The sequence below is a fragment of the Cannabis sativa genome, chromosome 8, assembly GCF_029168945.1.
Source record: "Cannabis sativa cultivar Pink pepper isolate KNU-18-1 chromosome 8, ASM2916894v1, whole genome shotgun sequence".
Lineage (NCBI taxonomy): Eukaryota > Viridiplantae > Streptophyta > Magnoliopsida > Rosales > Cannabaceae > Cannabis > Cannabis sativa.
Window position 1 is genome coordinate 26,284,807 of NC_083608.1, and position 16,867 is coordinate 26,301,673.

Sequence of the window (16,867 nt, forward strand, 5' to 3'; positions counted from 1 at the left end):
CTTAAATAATTTAATACTTTTTATGTAAAGATATATATATCATAAATTCTTTAATAAATGGAATAGATCCTTTACAATAATTTTTCGTTTTTTCTTACTGTTTTTTATTTGGGTGTATACATATTTGGTACCTTATGTTTAATCTAAATATAAATTTAGTACCCTGTATTTTTAATAATACTTATTTGGTGCCCTGTATTTTAAATACATACACATTTGGTACCCTAAACTCAAAATTCTTTTATAAAATTTTATCAATACAATTAAACTGTCTTCAATTTTACAAATTTTAGATTCAAATTTAATTATTTAATTACATATAACTGAGAATCATTTAGTCAAATTAATAAAATTATATTGATTAAACTTTACTTTAGGGTACGAAATGTGTATTATTTCAAAATATAAGGTACTAAATAAGTACTATTAATCACACAAGGTACCAAGTGTATTTTAAGAAAAAAGATAGGGTACTAAATGAGTATATTCTATTTTTTATTTTGTTATCTTATTTATATTAATTTTTTTTCTTGTAAAATCAAAATAAGCATATCATAAAGTAAAAATACACAAAAGTCTTGTAATTACTTTTGTTTCTTCAATAACTTTTTCATTTTAACATACTAGTATTTCCAGTCTTTTTAAGTCCTTAATTTTAATATGGATTAATTGGTTTACCATCATTTCTTTCGCACACATTTTTTCATTATATTATTTGGTAATGAAGTTTTATTTTTTTATTATTTTGTAAGTTGTTTTGTGGAGGGCCTACATTTACAGAGAATTTGTCGATAAGTTTTAATTTTAAATATAATCTGTTTATTATTGATTTTTAGCAATTTTAAATTAGGGTGTTAGTATATTGTTACTAGCCAAAGGGTAATACCTTTGGCTAGTTATTCTTGAAATTTTATTGGTTTCATTAGTTTTTTAGTAATTTTGAGCTAGTAATTTGGGTTGTGTGTTAAATTCTATACTTGTATATTAATTTTTATTTTGAAGATTGTCATTCTAATATAACTATGTTGTGATGTTTTTTTTTTTTTTAGTTTTGTTAACTCTGGCGACAACTATTAATAAAAGGAAGATGTTTTTCAAGGTGATGGGTATTGTTCAAAGATGTTATAGTTTTATTGTCTATATTTCTGGAGACAGTTTTGTCCTATGTGGATGGAGATTTGATTTCCACAGCTCATGGTTTGGCAAAACATACCCTTTGGTTAGACAATAAGCTATCCTGATTCGAGGGGTTCCACCGCCAATTGTAGTGTGTTGTATTGTAAATCATGTGTGACTATGTTCACCATGTAAAAAGAAATAGAGTATTGCAATATAAAGTACGAGGCTTAGCAATATTTAGAAGTGATATTTTATGATTGTTTAACGATATTTTATAAAACTATTATTTTAAATTATATCAAATCTGATAATTAATTATATAAATTATTAATGGTACCCTGATAGCATTTCCAATTATAATAATATTAGTACAATGAAAGCAGGATCCATAACTTATTCTATAAATAGTGGTAGCAGCAGGAGCACTTTCATCAAACTAAAGCTAGATCTTTCTACTTAATATACTATTTTTCTTTTCTTTCCCTTAGAAGAGAAATGTCTTCCTCCTCTGACCTCATTGGAAAGCTAGAGACAAATATAGAAATCAAAGCTCCAGCTGAGAAATTCCACCATATTTTCAAGCACACTCCTCACAAAGTATCTAATCATACTGAGAACTTCCATGGTTGTGAATTACATGAAGGGGAATGGGGTACGGTTGGATCTACCATTTGTTGGGATTACTTCCATGGTAAGTCATTATATAATTATTTTAAGCTCAATATATATATATATTTAGTTACATAATATATAGTCACAATAATATAGATAACTATTTCAATTAATATATAAATCCATCGTTGCCAATTATTTTAATTAAGTTTCAGATAGATGCTTATAGTTTATCAGGCTTAATTCCAAACTTGACTAACTAATAATTAGAGATATATTCTTAAAAAATATAATTAGGGATATATGTTGCAAAATTACCGAAAGATTTATATTTATTATCAACAGATACCAGCAAAGCTACCTAAATTAAGGTGCTGTGTGGTAACACTTTTTTAATCAGTTTTCTGTTTTTAAAATTGAAAAAGTGAAAATATTTTTCAAAAACATGTTCTGTAAAACTGTTTTTACTTTTTAATTTTTTAAATGAGAATCAAAATTTTAAAAACAAAAAAAAATCACTTTCAATATTTTTTTAAACATTTTTTTTTCTTAATCAATATCTTGGACTTCGATGACCCAAATCCCCCCACGACTCTGGCGCTGAACCCGACTTCTGACTTGAACCCAAATCCGACCTCGGACCTAGACCCGACGTAAATAAAATTAAAAAAATTAAAATAAAAATGAACTTTACAGAACACACTTTTGTTTTCTATTTTTAAAATTGAAAAACAAAAGTGATTACAGAACGCATTTTTGTTTTTCAAAAAAAAATTTTAAAAAAACAAAAATTTTACTCTCATTTTGTGATTAAAAAATTAGAAAACAAAAGTGTTACCAAACGGCACCTTAAGTTATCAAACTGTAATTCTGTCACTTTGAATTGGTAATTTGTCCCATTAGTGGTAACTAATCACATCTCTCACCACCTAATTCGGTCACATCGTCAATATGTAAAGTTTGTCCAATTGAGTGGAGTATTGCTATGAGGTACCCTGGTGCGTAGTATTCTAATAAAAAATGGATAAATATTATTTTGGATCTTGTATTTTATAAAAGTTATCAATTGGATTAACTATTTTGTTAAATGATAAAATAGACCGTGTATTTTCTAAAATGGTATACATAGGACTCTTAACTTAATTTTTGACAATTTTTTTTTAATATAACCAACTTGAAAATACGAACAGATACAGAAAATGTAAACAGTTTTGTCATAACACTTTTAGATCGGATTATTATTAAATTTTATTTTGATAAAAATTCAGTTCAGGGTTCCTATTTTTACTATTTTGAAAACTGTCTATTTTATCATTTAACAAATCAGATAGTCTAATCAGTAACTTTTGTAAAATACATGGTCTAAAATAGTATAAACTCTAATAAAGTATCATTTTATAATTAATTAAATTTTTTTTATAATATTTATTAAAATAAAACAAATATTATAACTTGATGTTAAGTTACCGTAATAATAATATTACTTTATAATAATAGTAAACATAATGAGTATCCATTTAACGTTTCTCAACTGAGTGGTAACGTGTATCATTCTAGTCACCCCACCTATGAAAGTTAACGGAACTATAAGAATTATAATTTTAATAACTTAACTAGGGTGCGGCAAATATTCATAATAATTAATATTCAATTATATATAACACTATCCTGACAAAAAATATATATATGACACTATATATATACAATTAATACTAATCATAAATTATCTATAAATATATAAATTTATAGTTTCAATACAATCGAATAAATTTGTTTCACTAATTTATTAATCCAGTCAATAAAACTGGCTACATTTATTTCAAGTTCTAGTATTGGGGCCAAATACTACACACCTTTTGCAGAAAAGTATATACAATTGAATGGTTTTTATTTATTTATTTATTTATTGTTTTTGCTGAAAAAAAAAAGGTGTAGTTAGTACAACAAATAAACTATGCAATATTTGTCTTTTTCTTTCTTTCTTTTTAAAAAAAAAAAAAAAACATGATGTATATGGTGAACCTAACTCAGTCTCTGCCTCCGTACTAGAAGCGGCTTGTGCGCCGAAGTAAGTCCAACTCCGGGTTTGATCTCATTCTATTTCAGACAGTGTATTATACAAGACTATTAATTCAATTTTATTCTTAAATTATTTCAACAATATTATAAATTACACTTCAGAAAATAATAGTAGGATTAACTTGGAAACTTATATTCATAACTTTCTTAAAAAAATTGTATATTTATAGAAAGTTTCTTAGATAAGAGCCTTAGTTTTAAAGTATTTTTGCATAGAAATGTACTTCCTAAAAATTTTACTGTATTTATGTACATTTTTGCTTCATATATACATAAGTTGAATTAACTAATTTCAGATGGGAAGAGAAGAGTATCTAAGCAAATAGTGGAAGCTATAGATGATGAGAAGAATTCTATCACTTTCAAATTGATTGAAGGGGACCTGATGGAGCATTATAAGAAGTTCAAAATAATACTTGTAGTGACTCCTAAAGCTGAGGGTGAAGGCAGTATTGTACATTGGCGTTTTGAGTATGAGAAGCACCACGATGAGATTATAGACCCCCACACTTTGGTTGACCTAGCAAATGAGATGACCAAAGATCTCGAACTCAGTATATTACCAAATATGTCTTCTTCCTCTGACCTTACTGGGAAGCTAGAGACTAATATAGAAATCAAAGCTCCAGCTGAGAAATTCCACCACATTTTCAAGCACACTCCTCACAATGTATCTAATCATACTGAGAACTTCCATGGTTGTGAATTACATGAAGGGGAATGGGGTACTGTTGGATCTACCATTTGTTGGGATTACTTCCATGGTAAGTAATTAAATATTATAGCTATTAATTAAGCTCAATTTCAAATCAATATATGTTCACAAATCACAATAAATCTTATTACAATAAATCAGTTGTTGCTGATTAATATATAGTCATAACTAATTTATCAGCCTTTCCAAATTACATGCCATAAGTAATAATAACCACGCCATTATATATAAATAAGCACAATATAATATACGGATTATTTGGAAATACACAAATTAAAACAACTAAAAAAAATAATTTTGTACAAAATTTTAAATATTTTTCGAGTCTTTAAGATTTTATTACCAAAGGGTGTTTTGTTATAATCTTGTTATTTTATTGTTGGTTTTTTGTTATTTATTATTTTATTACTAATGTTTTTTTTTCATGTTACATGTTATTTTTTTTTTTTAATTTGTGTGTTGTTTTTATACCGCATGTCAACATTGTAAAAGTATTAAAAATATATTTAAAATAAAAATATAAAAATTTTACCAAAAATAATATTTTGTATATATTTCCCTATTATATATACTAAATTCTTATAATGATATTTTGCCCATATATGTGATCTTGTAATTGACGACATATTTTATTCTAAGTGAACATGTAAAAATTATAAGATAAAATATATTTAAATTCATTGCTTAAAGAGAGCAAAATAGAGTATAATTATATAGTGTGTAATATAAAGTAATTTAGCATTTGTCAAATATATTTAGAGGCACAAATAATAACAAACACGCCTTGCATAATAATATTATTAAACTAGCCGTTAAAGCAGACTACCCAACCCAGACCTCAAAAAAAAAAAAAATTCTGTGAGAAAATATTAATACATATGTTTTGATTGATATTTTTGGAAATTATACCATTTTTTCAGGGTCCATTTTTTTTCAAGTGGAAAAATATTTATGTACAAATAAAATTTGATTAAATGCGGTACGCATAGTGATAAATTATTAATTTTATAAGAGTAGCTAGCGTTTTTTATTAAAAAAATGTGTAGTGTATATGAATTAATTTATTTGGGGTGAACTTTGATTAACAAATTTCAGATGGGAAGAGAAGAGTATCTAAGCAAATAGTGGAAGCTATAGATGATGAGAAGAATTCGATCACTTTCAAGCTGATTGAAGGGGACCTTATGGAGCATTATAAGAGCTTCAAAATAATACTTGTTGTGACTCCTAAAGCTAATGAGGGTGAAGGCAGCATTGTGCATTGGCGTTTTGAGTATGAGAAACACCACGATGAGATTATAGATCCCCACACATTGCTTGACCTAGCAAATGAGGTCACCCAAGATCTCGCAACTCACCTTGCCCACGCATAAAAACAAAACAATATATGTGTGTGTGGTCTGTGTGTGGGGCGTATATTAGTATTTACTATATAATAATTTACACTCATCACAGTATGACTGTAAAAAACATGTAAAAGGACGTATCCCACTATCACGTATACTCGTCAGTCGTGCCTTTATTTTATTTTATGATTTTGTATGTGTGCGAATTTCTGGATTTTATAAATAATGACCATATATTTGGCCACAAATGTCTCTTGGTGTGAAGTCTTATGGGTTTTACTTTAAAGTTTGGCCCAATACATAATATCATGATAGCTCAATATTTTTGGTGACTTTTCATATATGACAAAATAATAATAAAAATAAGGAATATTGGCGTAAAAAATTATTAAGTATGTAGCAATTAATAGTGCTCTGATTATTACATTTGTACCATTTAACTACTCACAAAAATAATGTCTTTCATGTACCTTTCTCATGTTCAGTAAAAATAGTGTTGAATATAAAAAATTTTGAAAAAAATTCATGTCTACTATTGATGGACATGAATATTTTTTTTATCATGTCCAAAAATATTAGATATAAAAGAAAATAATAAAGGACGTCCATTATACATTTATATGTTGTTTTTTAAAAACATAAATAAATAAATAGTAAGCTCGAGGTTCAATTTTTGTATTAAAAAAAAATCAGCCTTGCCTGTAAACTGTACACTACTAGAAAAAAGACATTTCTCTTCAATTTTTAACATCATTTATCTTTAGTTATAAAAATTTTCGTTATAGAAGACGTAAAGGGGACCTAGTCTTCGGTTATTATAAAATAACCGAAGACATAAGTGAGGCATCATATGAGAACGTGAACCCTACGTCATCAGTTATGAGAGAATAACCAATTAGACACACAAGGTGTTCTATGTCTTCAATTATTAGGCTTAGAGTTCTGTTTTTTTTTATTATTTCATATTTCTAATTACTGTTTTAATTATAATAATTATATAAATTTATATTAATATTTTTGAAATAATTATAAATTAATTATAATTGTAAAGATTTAATTTAAAATTAAAATACAGTTTAATTATATTAACAAAGTTAAAGTTTACAACAAGATAAGTACACAAGTCTAGGCATTAATAAAAGTTTAGAACACAAAATAAATATTTGTCTAAAATTAAAAGTCTGAGCCTAAAAGCTAACTACCACAAATATTGTATCAATTTTGCTAACCATTGATTGTAATGGTCCCAAGTCTCTCTCTTCATTGTAAGAAACTTTCTTTCTAAATTGTAAAATTAAAATGTAAATTTTCACTTGATTATAATTTATTAGTTTCTTTCATAAATAAATTGATTATAATTTTCACCTGTTTCTACAAAGTTCAAGATCAACGTCGATGGGGCTATCGGTTTGGCATGGGCTTCCTTCTTCGAGATTCGAATGGCAATCTAATTGAAGCTTTCTCAAGTAGTAAATTTGGTGCGGTTTCTCCTGAGATTGCTGAGATTATGGGGGTCAAAGAGGCTTTAAATTGGATCAAGACGAAGGCATTAACTGATGTGGAAATAGAAACTGACTCATTAGTTGTTGTTCAAGCTATTAATGGTTTGGTTCAAATGCCATCTCAGTTTGGGTTACTTGTTCAGGATTGTCGGGTGCTACTTTCTGAATTACATAATGTTTTTATTTCTTTTGTAAAACGATCTGCTAATAGGGCTGCTCATTGCATTGCAAGAGAGTCTTGTTTTACGTCAGACCGTATGTTTGATGAGGCTACTGCCACATCTGATTTACTTTCTATTGTAAGAGAAGAGTGCTTTTCAAGTTAATAAAATTTCCACTTTCTCTCAAAAAAAAATAATAAATGAGGTTTTTTTATTTTTACCTTCAAAATAGTTTTCTTTTTTTTTTTGCATTTTTATTGAAATCCACATAGAAACTCTCATAACAACTAACGGAGCAACCTAAATCGCAACCAAAATTCACATAGCAACTCACATAGAAACCACTAGAATAATCCAAATCGTAAATTTGAAAAAAAAAAAGTTAAAAAATAATAGTATAAGCGGTAATTCTCCTAAATAAATTAATTATACACTAATTAATTAACTTACCTTTTCATTTATAATAGCATGCCCACTTAGACCTTTCACAATATCATTGATGTACCTACATAAAACTACATTCTATTCCTTTTGACTTTTTTGGATATCCTGTAGTGCTTGCTCCTTTAAACATTTCAAGTAACTCATTAGAACCTCCGACCCTTTCAAATGCCTTACATTCAATAATTTATATTAGATTCAATTAATTTGTAATATTATTAATAAAATTTAACTCGAAAATAAAATTATAAAGTACCTTTGCAGCGTTTGGTCAATAATCTGAGGGTGTTTATGTCATTTCCAAAAGTCCAAGTGAATGATCCTCCCGACAAAAACGATCTCAAGCATCTAATGTTCCTTAAATAATCAATAAGAAAGAATTATGTATTCACTACTACAAAAAGGGGCTTTTGCGTCGATAAACGCGTCTGGTCAAACTTGTTGACTGAAGCAAAAGTCAACCCACACTTTTTTGCTTCAGTTATCCACCAACGTAAATAATTATTAATTAGCGTCAGTTATCTATTCGATGGTAAAACAAAAATTGAAGCAAAAGATGAAATATAAAAAAAATATATACACTATTAGTTTCGGTGCACAACTGACGCAGAAAGCCATTATATACACTATTAGTGTCGGTGCACAACTGACGCAAAAAGGAATATAGAATCAGCTATGGGCTTCGGCCCATTTTAAAAAAATCTAACCCTAAAATATAAACCAACTTCTAACCTTAATTCTCCTCTCAGACATCCCCTCTCTCATCTCTCTCTCTAACCTAATTCACTCTCTCCACCCATCATCACCTTCATCTTCCTCCTTTCTTCTCAACCCAACCTAAAGCATGAACTGTTGGAAATTATTTTACCAGGATCTTAGATCTACTCACAAGTATGTTGATTAACACCCTAAATATGAACTTCTAAAAGAATTATGAAATAAACACATATAAAGTATTAGAAACCTTACATTGGGTGCAGCGCAATTAAATGTCTCCTTCCGTTCAGATCTCTAACCCTTGTATCCTTTCTGTCGCAGAGTATTATCAAGATCTGAACCTGGATCTCTTTCTCTCCTTCTTTAGTGTTGAAACTCCTTCTTGTTGAATGTCTATCTTCACGATCTTCCTCACTATGATTGAGGTATCACTTGCTGTGTGTGGGCACTACTCTAATCACTAAGTGGTTCGAAATTGAAGAGGGAAGAAGAGAGTTTAAAGTGGCGGCTAGGGTTTTAGAAAGAAAAGGCTCAGGTTTTTCTCTGAATGAAAGTGTAATTTTCCTGAAGCCTTCACTATTTATTTATAGCATTCCACTAGGGTTAGGTTTGAATTATTTGGCATTAAAATAATGAAAATATCAGATGATAAACCCTATAAAAGTGGTCGGCCATGGCTATGTGGATTTGGGCCTCACTTTTTGCAATTTTGCAGTTTTATCATTTATGCATCTCATTTTCTCAAAAACGCTAATTTTCAAATTCAACCATTTAAATGTCAATTCTAACTATTTAATAACTATAAATAATTATTAAATAATATTGTCATTTATCATATTTATTAATTGAACCATACAAAGTATCATAATTAACAAATATGCCCTAAAAACTCTTTCTTTACAATTTCACCCTTACTTAGTGAAAAATTCACCAATAGACATAGTCTAATTTGAGAATTATAATTGATTAATCAAAACCAATTATATGAGTCTTACAAGCAATATTATCTCAACTAGTGGGGGGACCATGGGTCTATATAACCGAGCTTCCAATAAGCAGATCAAGAATTTATAATCTAAATTCACTGATTTATTAATTCTTCGTTGAATCCACGCATAGAACTTAGAATTGCACTCTTAGTATATAGAATGCTCTATATGTTCCACCATATAGACACATCATTAGTTATCCATTGTTATAATTCTAATTTGATCAATGATCATCTATATGAATGATCTACACTGTAAAGGGATTAGATTACCGTTACACCCTACAATGTATTTTATCCTTAAAACACTTAACCCCGTATAAATGATATTTTAGCTTATGTGAAATGAGTACTCCACCATTTATTTTCGTTTGGTCAAGCTTGAAGGAGATCATCCTTTACTTACTATTCGCCAGATAGAAGCTATAGATTCCATGTTTATGTTAGCGCTCCCACTCAATTGCACTACCGTGTTCCCAAAATGTACGTATCACCCTGACCCAAAAGTAGGCTTAACTAACAAATCAAAGAACACGAATAACCTCTTGAGATTGAGCCTAATCATAACAGGATTAAGATCATTTGATCTAAGATCAACTAGGCAATATTGACTTGAATAGATATTACGGTAAGTTTAATAAATCTAAGTCAAAGTTCAATATCGGTCCCTTCCGATACATACTCCATGCACCCAACCTGAGCTTTACTTTAACCAATGCTCTCGAAAGAACATAGCATTTCTCCAAATGCAAGTAAACTCTGTTGTAGATTATCATATCAGTAAAACTCTATGTTTGATAAATCTAGAAATCTTTATTCACATAGTCATGTTTACTTTCCAATATGTTGACAACACAATAAACAGGATCAAGTATGTGAAAAGGGTTTCAGATGAATTTATAAATCAAATAGACAAGCAATTGATAAGGTGAACCAAAACATACACAAATGAATGAAAAATACTTCTGTTTCTTTATTTATGTTGAATAAAATGGATTACATTGAAATGGAGTTTTATTTAGGGCATAAAACCCAACATGAACCTCTCAAACTCTAACTCTCTATTTCTCATTGTTTATAGGTGGCATTCGAGCTCATCGTTGGCCTTCATGGAGCACATCTCTGCCGCCCTCACCCTCGCCCTCGCCCTCGCCCTATCTCTCTCTCTCTCAACCATCTTGAACCTATTTGGAAACTTTCTTAATTCTACATAATCTGCCACTGTAGATTCCAATCTTACAGCTGTGAAAATGTGTTTGTGGCTGTCTCTAGGGTTTCTATGATATATAAATAGGACCAAGAGAGCAGCCAAACTCTTTCACCTCTCCTAGTTTTATTTTTCATATTTTCATCTTTGTGAAAAGAGAGTATCTTTTGTAAAAACCTAAAGTGTTCAGATAGGTTTTAGTGTTTGTTGTTTTTTATTATTCTTATATTGTTCGTAAAATTGGTTGAAGAACTATGTTTGAACAAGTGTGGATTTTTTGGAGAAGACTTTTTGAAGTCTCATTTCGGGAGGAAATGAGCATATATGTTTGGGAGAAGATTTGTTTAAGCCTTACTTCAGGAGGAAGTAAGTACACATCAATGGCTGAGGGAAGTTCACTACTTGGTGTGTTTCAAAGATCATACTAGCAAGGTGAATTACAAGGGTTGCAGAAAATCATTAGAGGGAGTCTAAATTTGCTTAAGTCAATTACTTTTCTAATCTTTGATACTTTACTAATTGATTTCATTCTCTGGGCGTGGCTCTGTGGACTAGGAGTGTTCGAAAGAACACCGATACCACGTATAATTCTCTTATGTCAAGTTTTTACATTCTGTATAGTTGTTTCTATTTTGATTATACAAATTGGTGTTCTGCTATGACCGGTTTTCAATCTGTTACTGCACACTATTAAAGTTGTGTTTTTTAATAACTGAAATTTAATAAATATATTGGCATATGCTAAAACACGGGTTTTTAGTTGGTATTAGAGCAGGACACTAAATTGTTAGTGTAGTTATTTAATGTTTTTTGTGTTTTTGCAACATATTTCCCTTTGTAGACGGAAGTTCTATTGTTCGTCCTCTACTTCTCAATGATTCTAACTATTTATATTGGAAGGTTAGAATGAGGGCATCATCAATCCCAAGATGAAAAGCATAGAGATCAATTCTTTCAGGCTCGTCTCATTCGGTTGTGGTAGATTCTAAAGGTAATAAAATGTTGAAAGCTAAACTTGAATGGTTTAGTGAAGATGATAAGTTACATGCTTACAATAAAAATTTTACATGCTATATTTAATGGAATAGATGAAGTTTTTATCAAACTTATATCTTCTTATGAATCTGCCAAAAGATGCATGAAAAATTCTTCAAACCAAATTCAAAGGAATAATTGATGTTAAGCGATCTAGATTTATAATGCTTCAAACCAAGTTTGATGATCTTAGAATGTATATAATGAATATATGTCTAAATTTTATGAAAGATTATCTTATATTGCTAACGAATCTTCTCTTAAGCAAAAAACTTGATGAATCGGTGATAGTTCGAAAAATTGTGAGTCCTTCCTAACAAATTTGACGTTAAGTTATTGGCTTGGAGAAGTAAAAGATTTCAGGAAGATGAAGGTGGAGGAGTTGATGGGGTCCTTGCGTACCTTTGAAATAAATTAATAAATCAAGAAAAAAGACAAACCCAAGTCCACAGTTGATAGAGGTAAATGAATTACTTTTAATGTTGCTGAAAAATAAATTTTAGATGAAGAAGAAGATGAGATGGATGTTTCAACTAAAAACTTTCAAAAATACATGAAAAAGATAAGTGACAAAAATAATTTTTTAAATTTCTCCAAAGTTAATACTTTTTTAAAATCTTCAATGACTAACAATCAAAAGAGAATTCAATGCAGGGAATGTGAAAGCTTTGGTCACATTCTGTCTGAATGTGCAAATACACTAAAAAGAATAAAAAAAAGTTTTAATGTCACATGGAGTGATGATAAAACTGATAGTGATGGAGATAATTCTTACAATGTTGTAGTAACCTCAATTTCTTCTAGTTTGTTTTGTGATTCATAGGTGAAAGAAAGATTGATATGTTTGAATTAGGGCTGTACAAAAATTTTCGTAAACCGCCCAACCCGAATAACCCGACTAAACCAAACCGACAAAACCGAAAAAAAATACAAACCGACATAACTTGACAAAATTCTAAACCGCCCAATCTGTAAATTGGGCGGGTTGAATTTTGACCCAAACCGCCCAATGAACCCGCCCAAACCGATTTAACCCGATTTTCAGTTTTTTTTTTTTATATATATTATATAATATATAATATATATTAAAAAAACCCAAACCCTAAATTGAATTTAGATTTGGAATATTATGTATTTAATGTTATTAATTTTTATTTTAGTTGAATCTGAAAAAAAAAAAAAAAAAAAAAAAAAAAAAACATCCTAATTCGGGCTTGGGTTAATTAACCCGCCCAACCCGTCGGTCGGGTACAAATTTTTTTTTTTTTAAATTGGGCAGTTTGCATGCAAAAATTTATAACTCGATCTTTATGTTGGGTTGGAAAATATATAGTATAAACCGACTAAACCGACCGATGTACAGCCCTAGTTTGAATAATACCATTGAAAAAGAAGATTCTGATTCTAATGAATCTGAAATCTGTGACGAGTTATTAGCTGAGTCTTATTAATTAAATCTTTTGAAATGAAAATTAAAGAATACGAGATTGATTTTTGTTGAAAGATGAATAAATTATTCTATAAGAAACTTGAGATTTCAAGAAAAATGTTGAAATGTTTAACCCTAGTTCTTCTATTTCTAAGGAAGTTTAGAATGCATGTCAAATAGGCTTTGGTGGTTTTGGATCAAATGGTTCCGAAAGTTATGGAAACACAAAATTTATAAAATCTAATGTTCCATCAAATTTACCTACTATAGCAAAGGCATCGTCTCAGAAGCAAAGTCTCCAGTAAGTTCAAAAAGGTAAGATCTCAGGTAAGGCGGTTTGTTTCAATTTGTCATTTTTGTGGTATTAAGGGGAATATTAGGCATAAATGTTTCACCATGCAAAATATGCTCAAAAAAGTTATTTTGGTAATTTTAAAAAATTTCAAAAGAAATATAGTGCTTTGAAACAAAAGTGGGATGAAAAAAAATATCTAGCTAGTTTTTTTGATAAAATTGTTGCTTCGCAAATATGGTATGTTGACAATGATTGTTCTAGAATAATCATTGTCAAAATATGTGATTGTTCTATAATTAGCTTAGTGTCTTGTACTCTTTATTCTTTTGAGGTTGGATTAAAAGATTCAAGTTACCAACATATGTGTGATTGGGATAAATTATAGTATTAATACAGAGCTGAGCGATTTTTACTTCAGTTTCTTGTCATACCCCTTGTTGGAATAGAGCTACCGTTGTGATTGGGATAAAATGATTTCAATATCACATATAGTTATTCACAATTACAGTGATGTTAATACAGTAGAAGGTAATTTTGATTTTATGCTTCAAAAGATAATGTCACATGATTCATCAGTGTACTGGATTTACACTGATGTGATAGTCAGTGATAAAGCTTACTTACACATTGGATAAGTGTTATGTTCTTTCCAGAACATTCACATAGTATGCTAGTATTGGATGTATGGAGTATACATTAGAATGAGAGCGATATTAATCTTGGTAAAAATATTATAATCTTACCGTTGTATCTTTCTAAGTCAATATCACTGGTTGATCTTAGGTCAAAAGATCTTAATCCTGACATGGTTAGGTTCGATCTCAAGACTCAAGAGTGTTATTTGTGCTCTTAGAGTTGTTAGTCAAAACCTACTATTTGGTTCGAGTAACACGTACAGCTTGGGAACATGATAGTACAATCGAGTGGGAGCGCTAGTCATAGATATATAATCTATAGCTTCTATTTGGACATAGAAGTGAAATGATGATTTCCTTCGAGCTTGGCTTAATAGAGATCATTGGAAGAGCTCTTATTTCAGTAGTCATATTAGTTTATTGAAATATCGTTTATAGGAAAGTGTTTTAAGGATAATAAACATTGAGGGGTGAAATGGTAAATTTGTCCATACTCGATGTAAATCATCTATAAAGGATCTTTGATTATTGGGATTAGAACGATGGTTAAATTTTCATAGCGTATCTATATCGTGGAACATATAGAGCATTCTATATAATTGAGAGTGCAATTTCAAATCTATAGTGGTGCAAGGAAGAATTAATAAGTTAGGGAATTTACTTGGTAAATTCTAGATCTGCTTATTGGAAGCTCCATTATATAGGCTCATGGTCCCCATACTAGTTGAGACAATACTGCTCATAAGGCTCAGTTAATTGATTTTAATTAATCAATTATAATTCTAAAATTAGACTATGTCTTATTTATGAATTTTCACTAAGCTAGAGCTTAATTGTAAAGAAAAGAGATTCTAGGGTTAATTTGTTAATTAAGAGACTTTATTAATTCTAATTAAAAAATATATTAAATGAAATTTTATTTGATAATTAATTTTAATTATTAAATAATAATTTTGACATTTAAGTGGTTGAATTGGAAAAAATAGCATTTGTGAAAGAAAAGAATAAATAGTTGAGAAAAATGACAAAATTGCAAGTGGTGGGCCCACATCCTATGGTCGGCCACTTAAGCTCTCTTTTACCATTTAATGAAACTTAAGCCTTCAATCAAAATTGAGCCTTCTCTTTCTCTCTCTATTTTTGAATCCTTCTCTCTCTCTGTCTTCAATTTTCGAAACCCTTATAGTGATAGAGTACATGCCCATGCATAGTAAGTTGGTACTCAATCATAGTGTGTAAGACTGTGAAGAATCCAATCAACTGAAGGAGAGTCGGGCTCAGATCTTGATAATACTCTGCAACAGAAAGGAACAAGGGTTAGAGATCTGAGTGGAAGGAGTCATTTAATTCTGTTGCAACCAATATAAGGTTTCTTGAACTTTATATATGTTTAAATTTCATTGTTTTAGAAATTCATGTTCAAGATGTTAAACAACATACATGGTAGTAAATCTAGATCCTGATAAAATAATATCCAACACTATATTGTTAACGTTGAAGGGATTGAAACTCTTTTCCTCTTCATTTGCTTTGTTCCCAAATGAAGAAAAAACAACTGTGTTTTGTGGTGGAATGACAGAGACAGTGGTTACCCGTTTGCTTGAAATGTTAGGTTTTGTAAGATCATAACTTCCATTTAGGTATCTTGGCATACCAATATGTTTCAAAGAATTTCAGCATCAAAATGTAATGAAATACTAGAGAAAATGGTTGCTCGGATCAAAGTTTAGAGCTCAAGAAACTTGTCATACATGAGAAGAGTTACACTAATTAACTCAGTATTAATTGTCATTCATTCTTACTGGGCCCAGATCACAATCCTCCCAAAAAGCTGCTAAAAGATGTGGAAAATATGTGCATGGCCTTTCTTTGGAAGCGTTCGGCAGATACCATTGGCCCTGGTTTGGTAACTTGGAATCAAGTTTGCTTACCAAGAAAAGCAGGGGGTTAGACTTTCGGAAGATCCTTGATTGGAATATTACAACATGGGGAAATATGACTCGGTAATTTCCACCATAAAAGACAATTTGTTGTTAAATGGATTAATAGAGTCTATTTGAAGGATGCAAATTGGTGGGAGTACCAGACACCGAATGATTGTAGCTGACATTGAAAAAAACTTGTCGTTGTCAAAAATGCCTTTAAAACTATGATAAATCTCTCTTCATTTGCTACTTTGAGATATGATATCAAACTTGGTCATGATTTACTATTTGATCAGTCATTTCAAGTAAATTGGTGTAAGATAATTTGGGATAGATTGAGCATTCCAAAACACAGAATAGTGCTCTGGTTGGTAATGTTGCAAATACTTAGAACTAGAGATCAAGTTCAAAAGTTTGATCCTTTAGTTGATCAAACATATCTATTATGTGGAGCTGAAAAATGAGAGCATAACTCACTTATTCTTTCACTGCCAGTACAACAGGAAATACTTATAGGGGATCAAAAATTGGTTTGATTGGACGACAACCTCATTAAATCTATCTGCAGCTAGTATAATGGATTTATAAAAAAAATTGAGTGTTATTAAAAAAAATATCATGTATGCTACCCTGACAGCGTTGGTATACCACATTTGGAGAG

General features: G+C 29.9%; 1 protein-coding gene across 1 annotated transcript; it reads left to right on the forward strand.

The window, feature by feature from the left end:
* Positions 1 to 1,492: 1,492 nt before the first annotated feature.
* On the forward strand, positions 1,493 to 6,119 carry LOC115700862 (MLP-like protein 34). Its single transcript, XM_030628528.2, has 3 exons — positions 1,493 to 1,810; positions 4,107 to 4,574; positions 5,621 to 6,119. Exons 1-3 carry the CDS (start codon positions 1,615 to 1,617, stop codon positions 5,896 to 5,898), a joined length of 942 nt encoding a protein of 313 aa, XP_030484388.2. The 5' UTR covers positions 1,493 to 1,614; the 3' UTR covers positions 5,899 to 6,119.
* The last annotated feature ends 10,748 nt before the right edge of the window (positions 6,120 to 16,867 follow it).

Excerpts from the sequence above, each read along its gene's own strand:
- LOC115700862 (XM_030628528.2), top strand. The coding sequence starts at position 1,615 with ATGTCTTCCTCCTCTGACCTCATTGGAAAGCTAGAGACAAATATAGAA. Across the intron at positions 1,811-4,106 it reads TTGTTGGGATTACTTCCATG|ATGGGAAGAGAAGAGTATCT; the intron begins GTAAGTCATTAT and ends AACTAATTTCAG. Across the intron at positions 4,575-5,620 it reads TTGTTGGGATTACTTCCATG|ATGGGAAGAGAAGAGTATCT; the intron begins GTAAGTAATTAA and ends AACAAATTTCAG.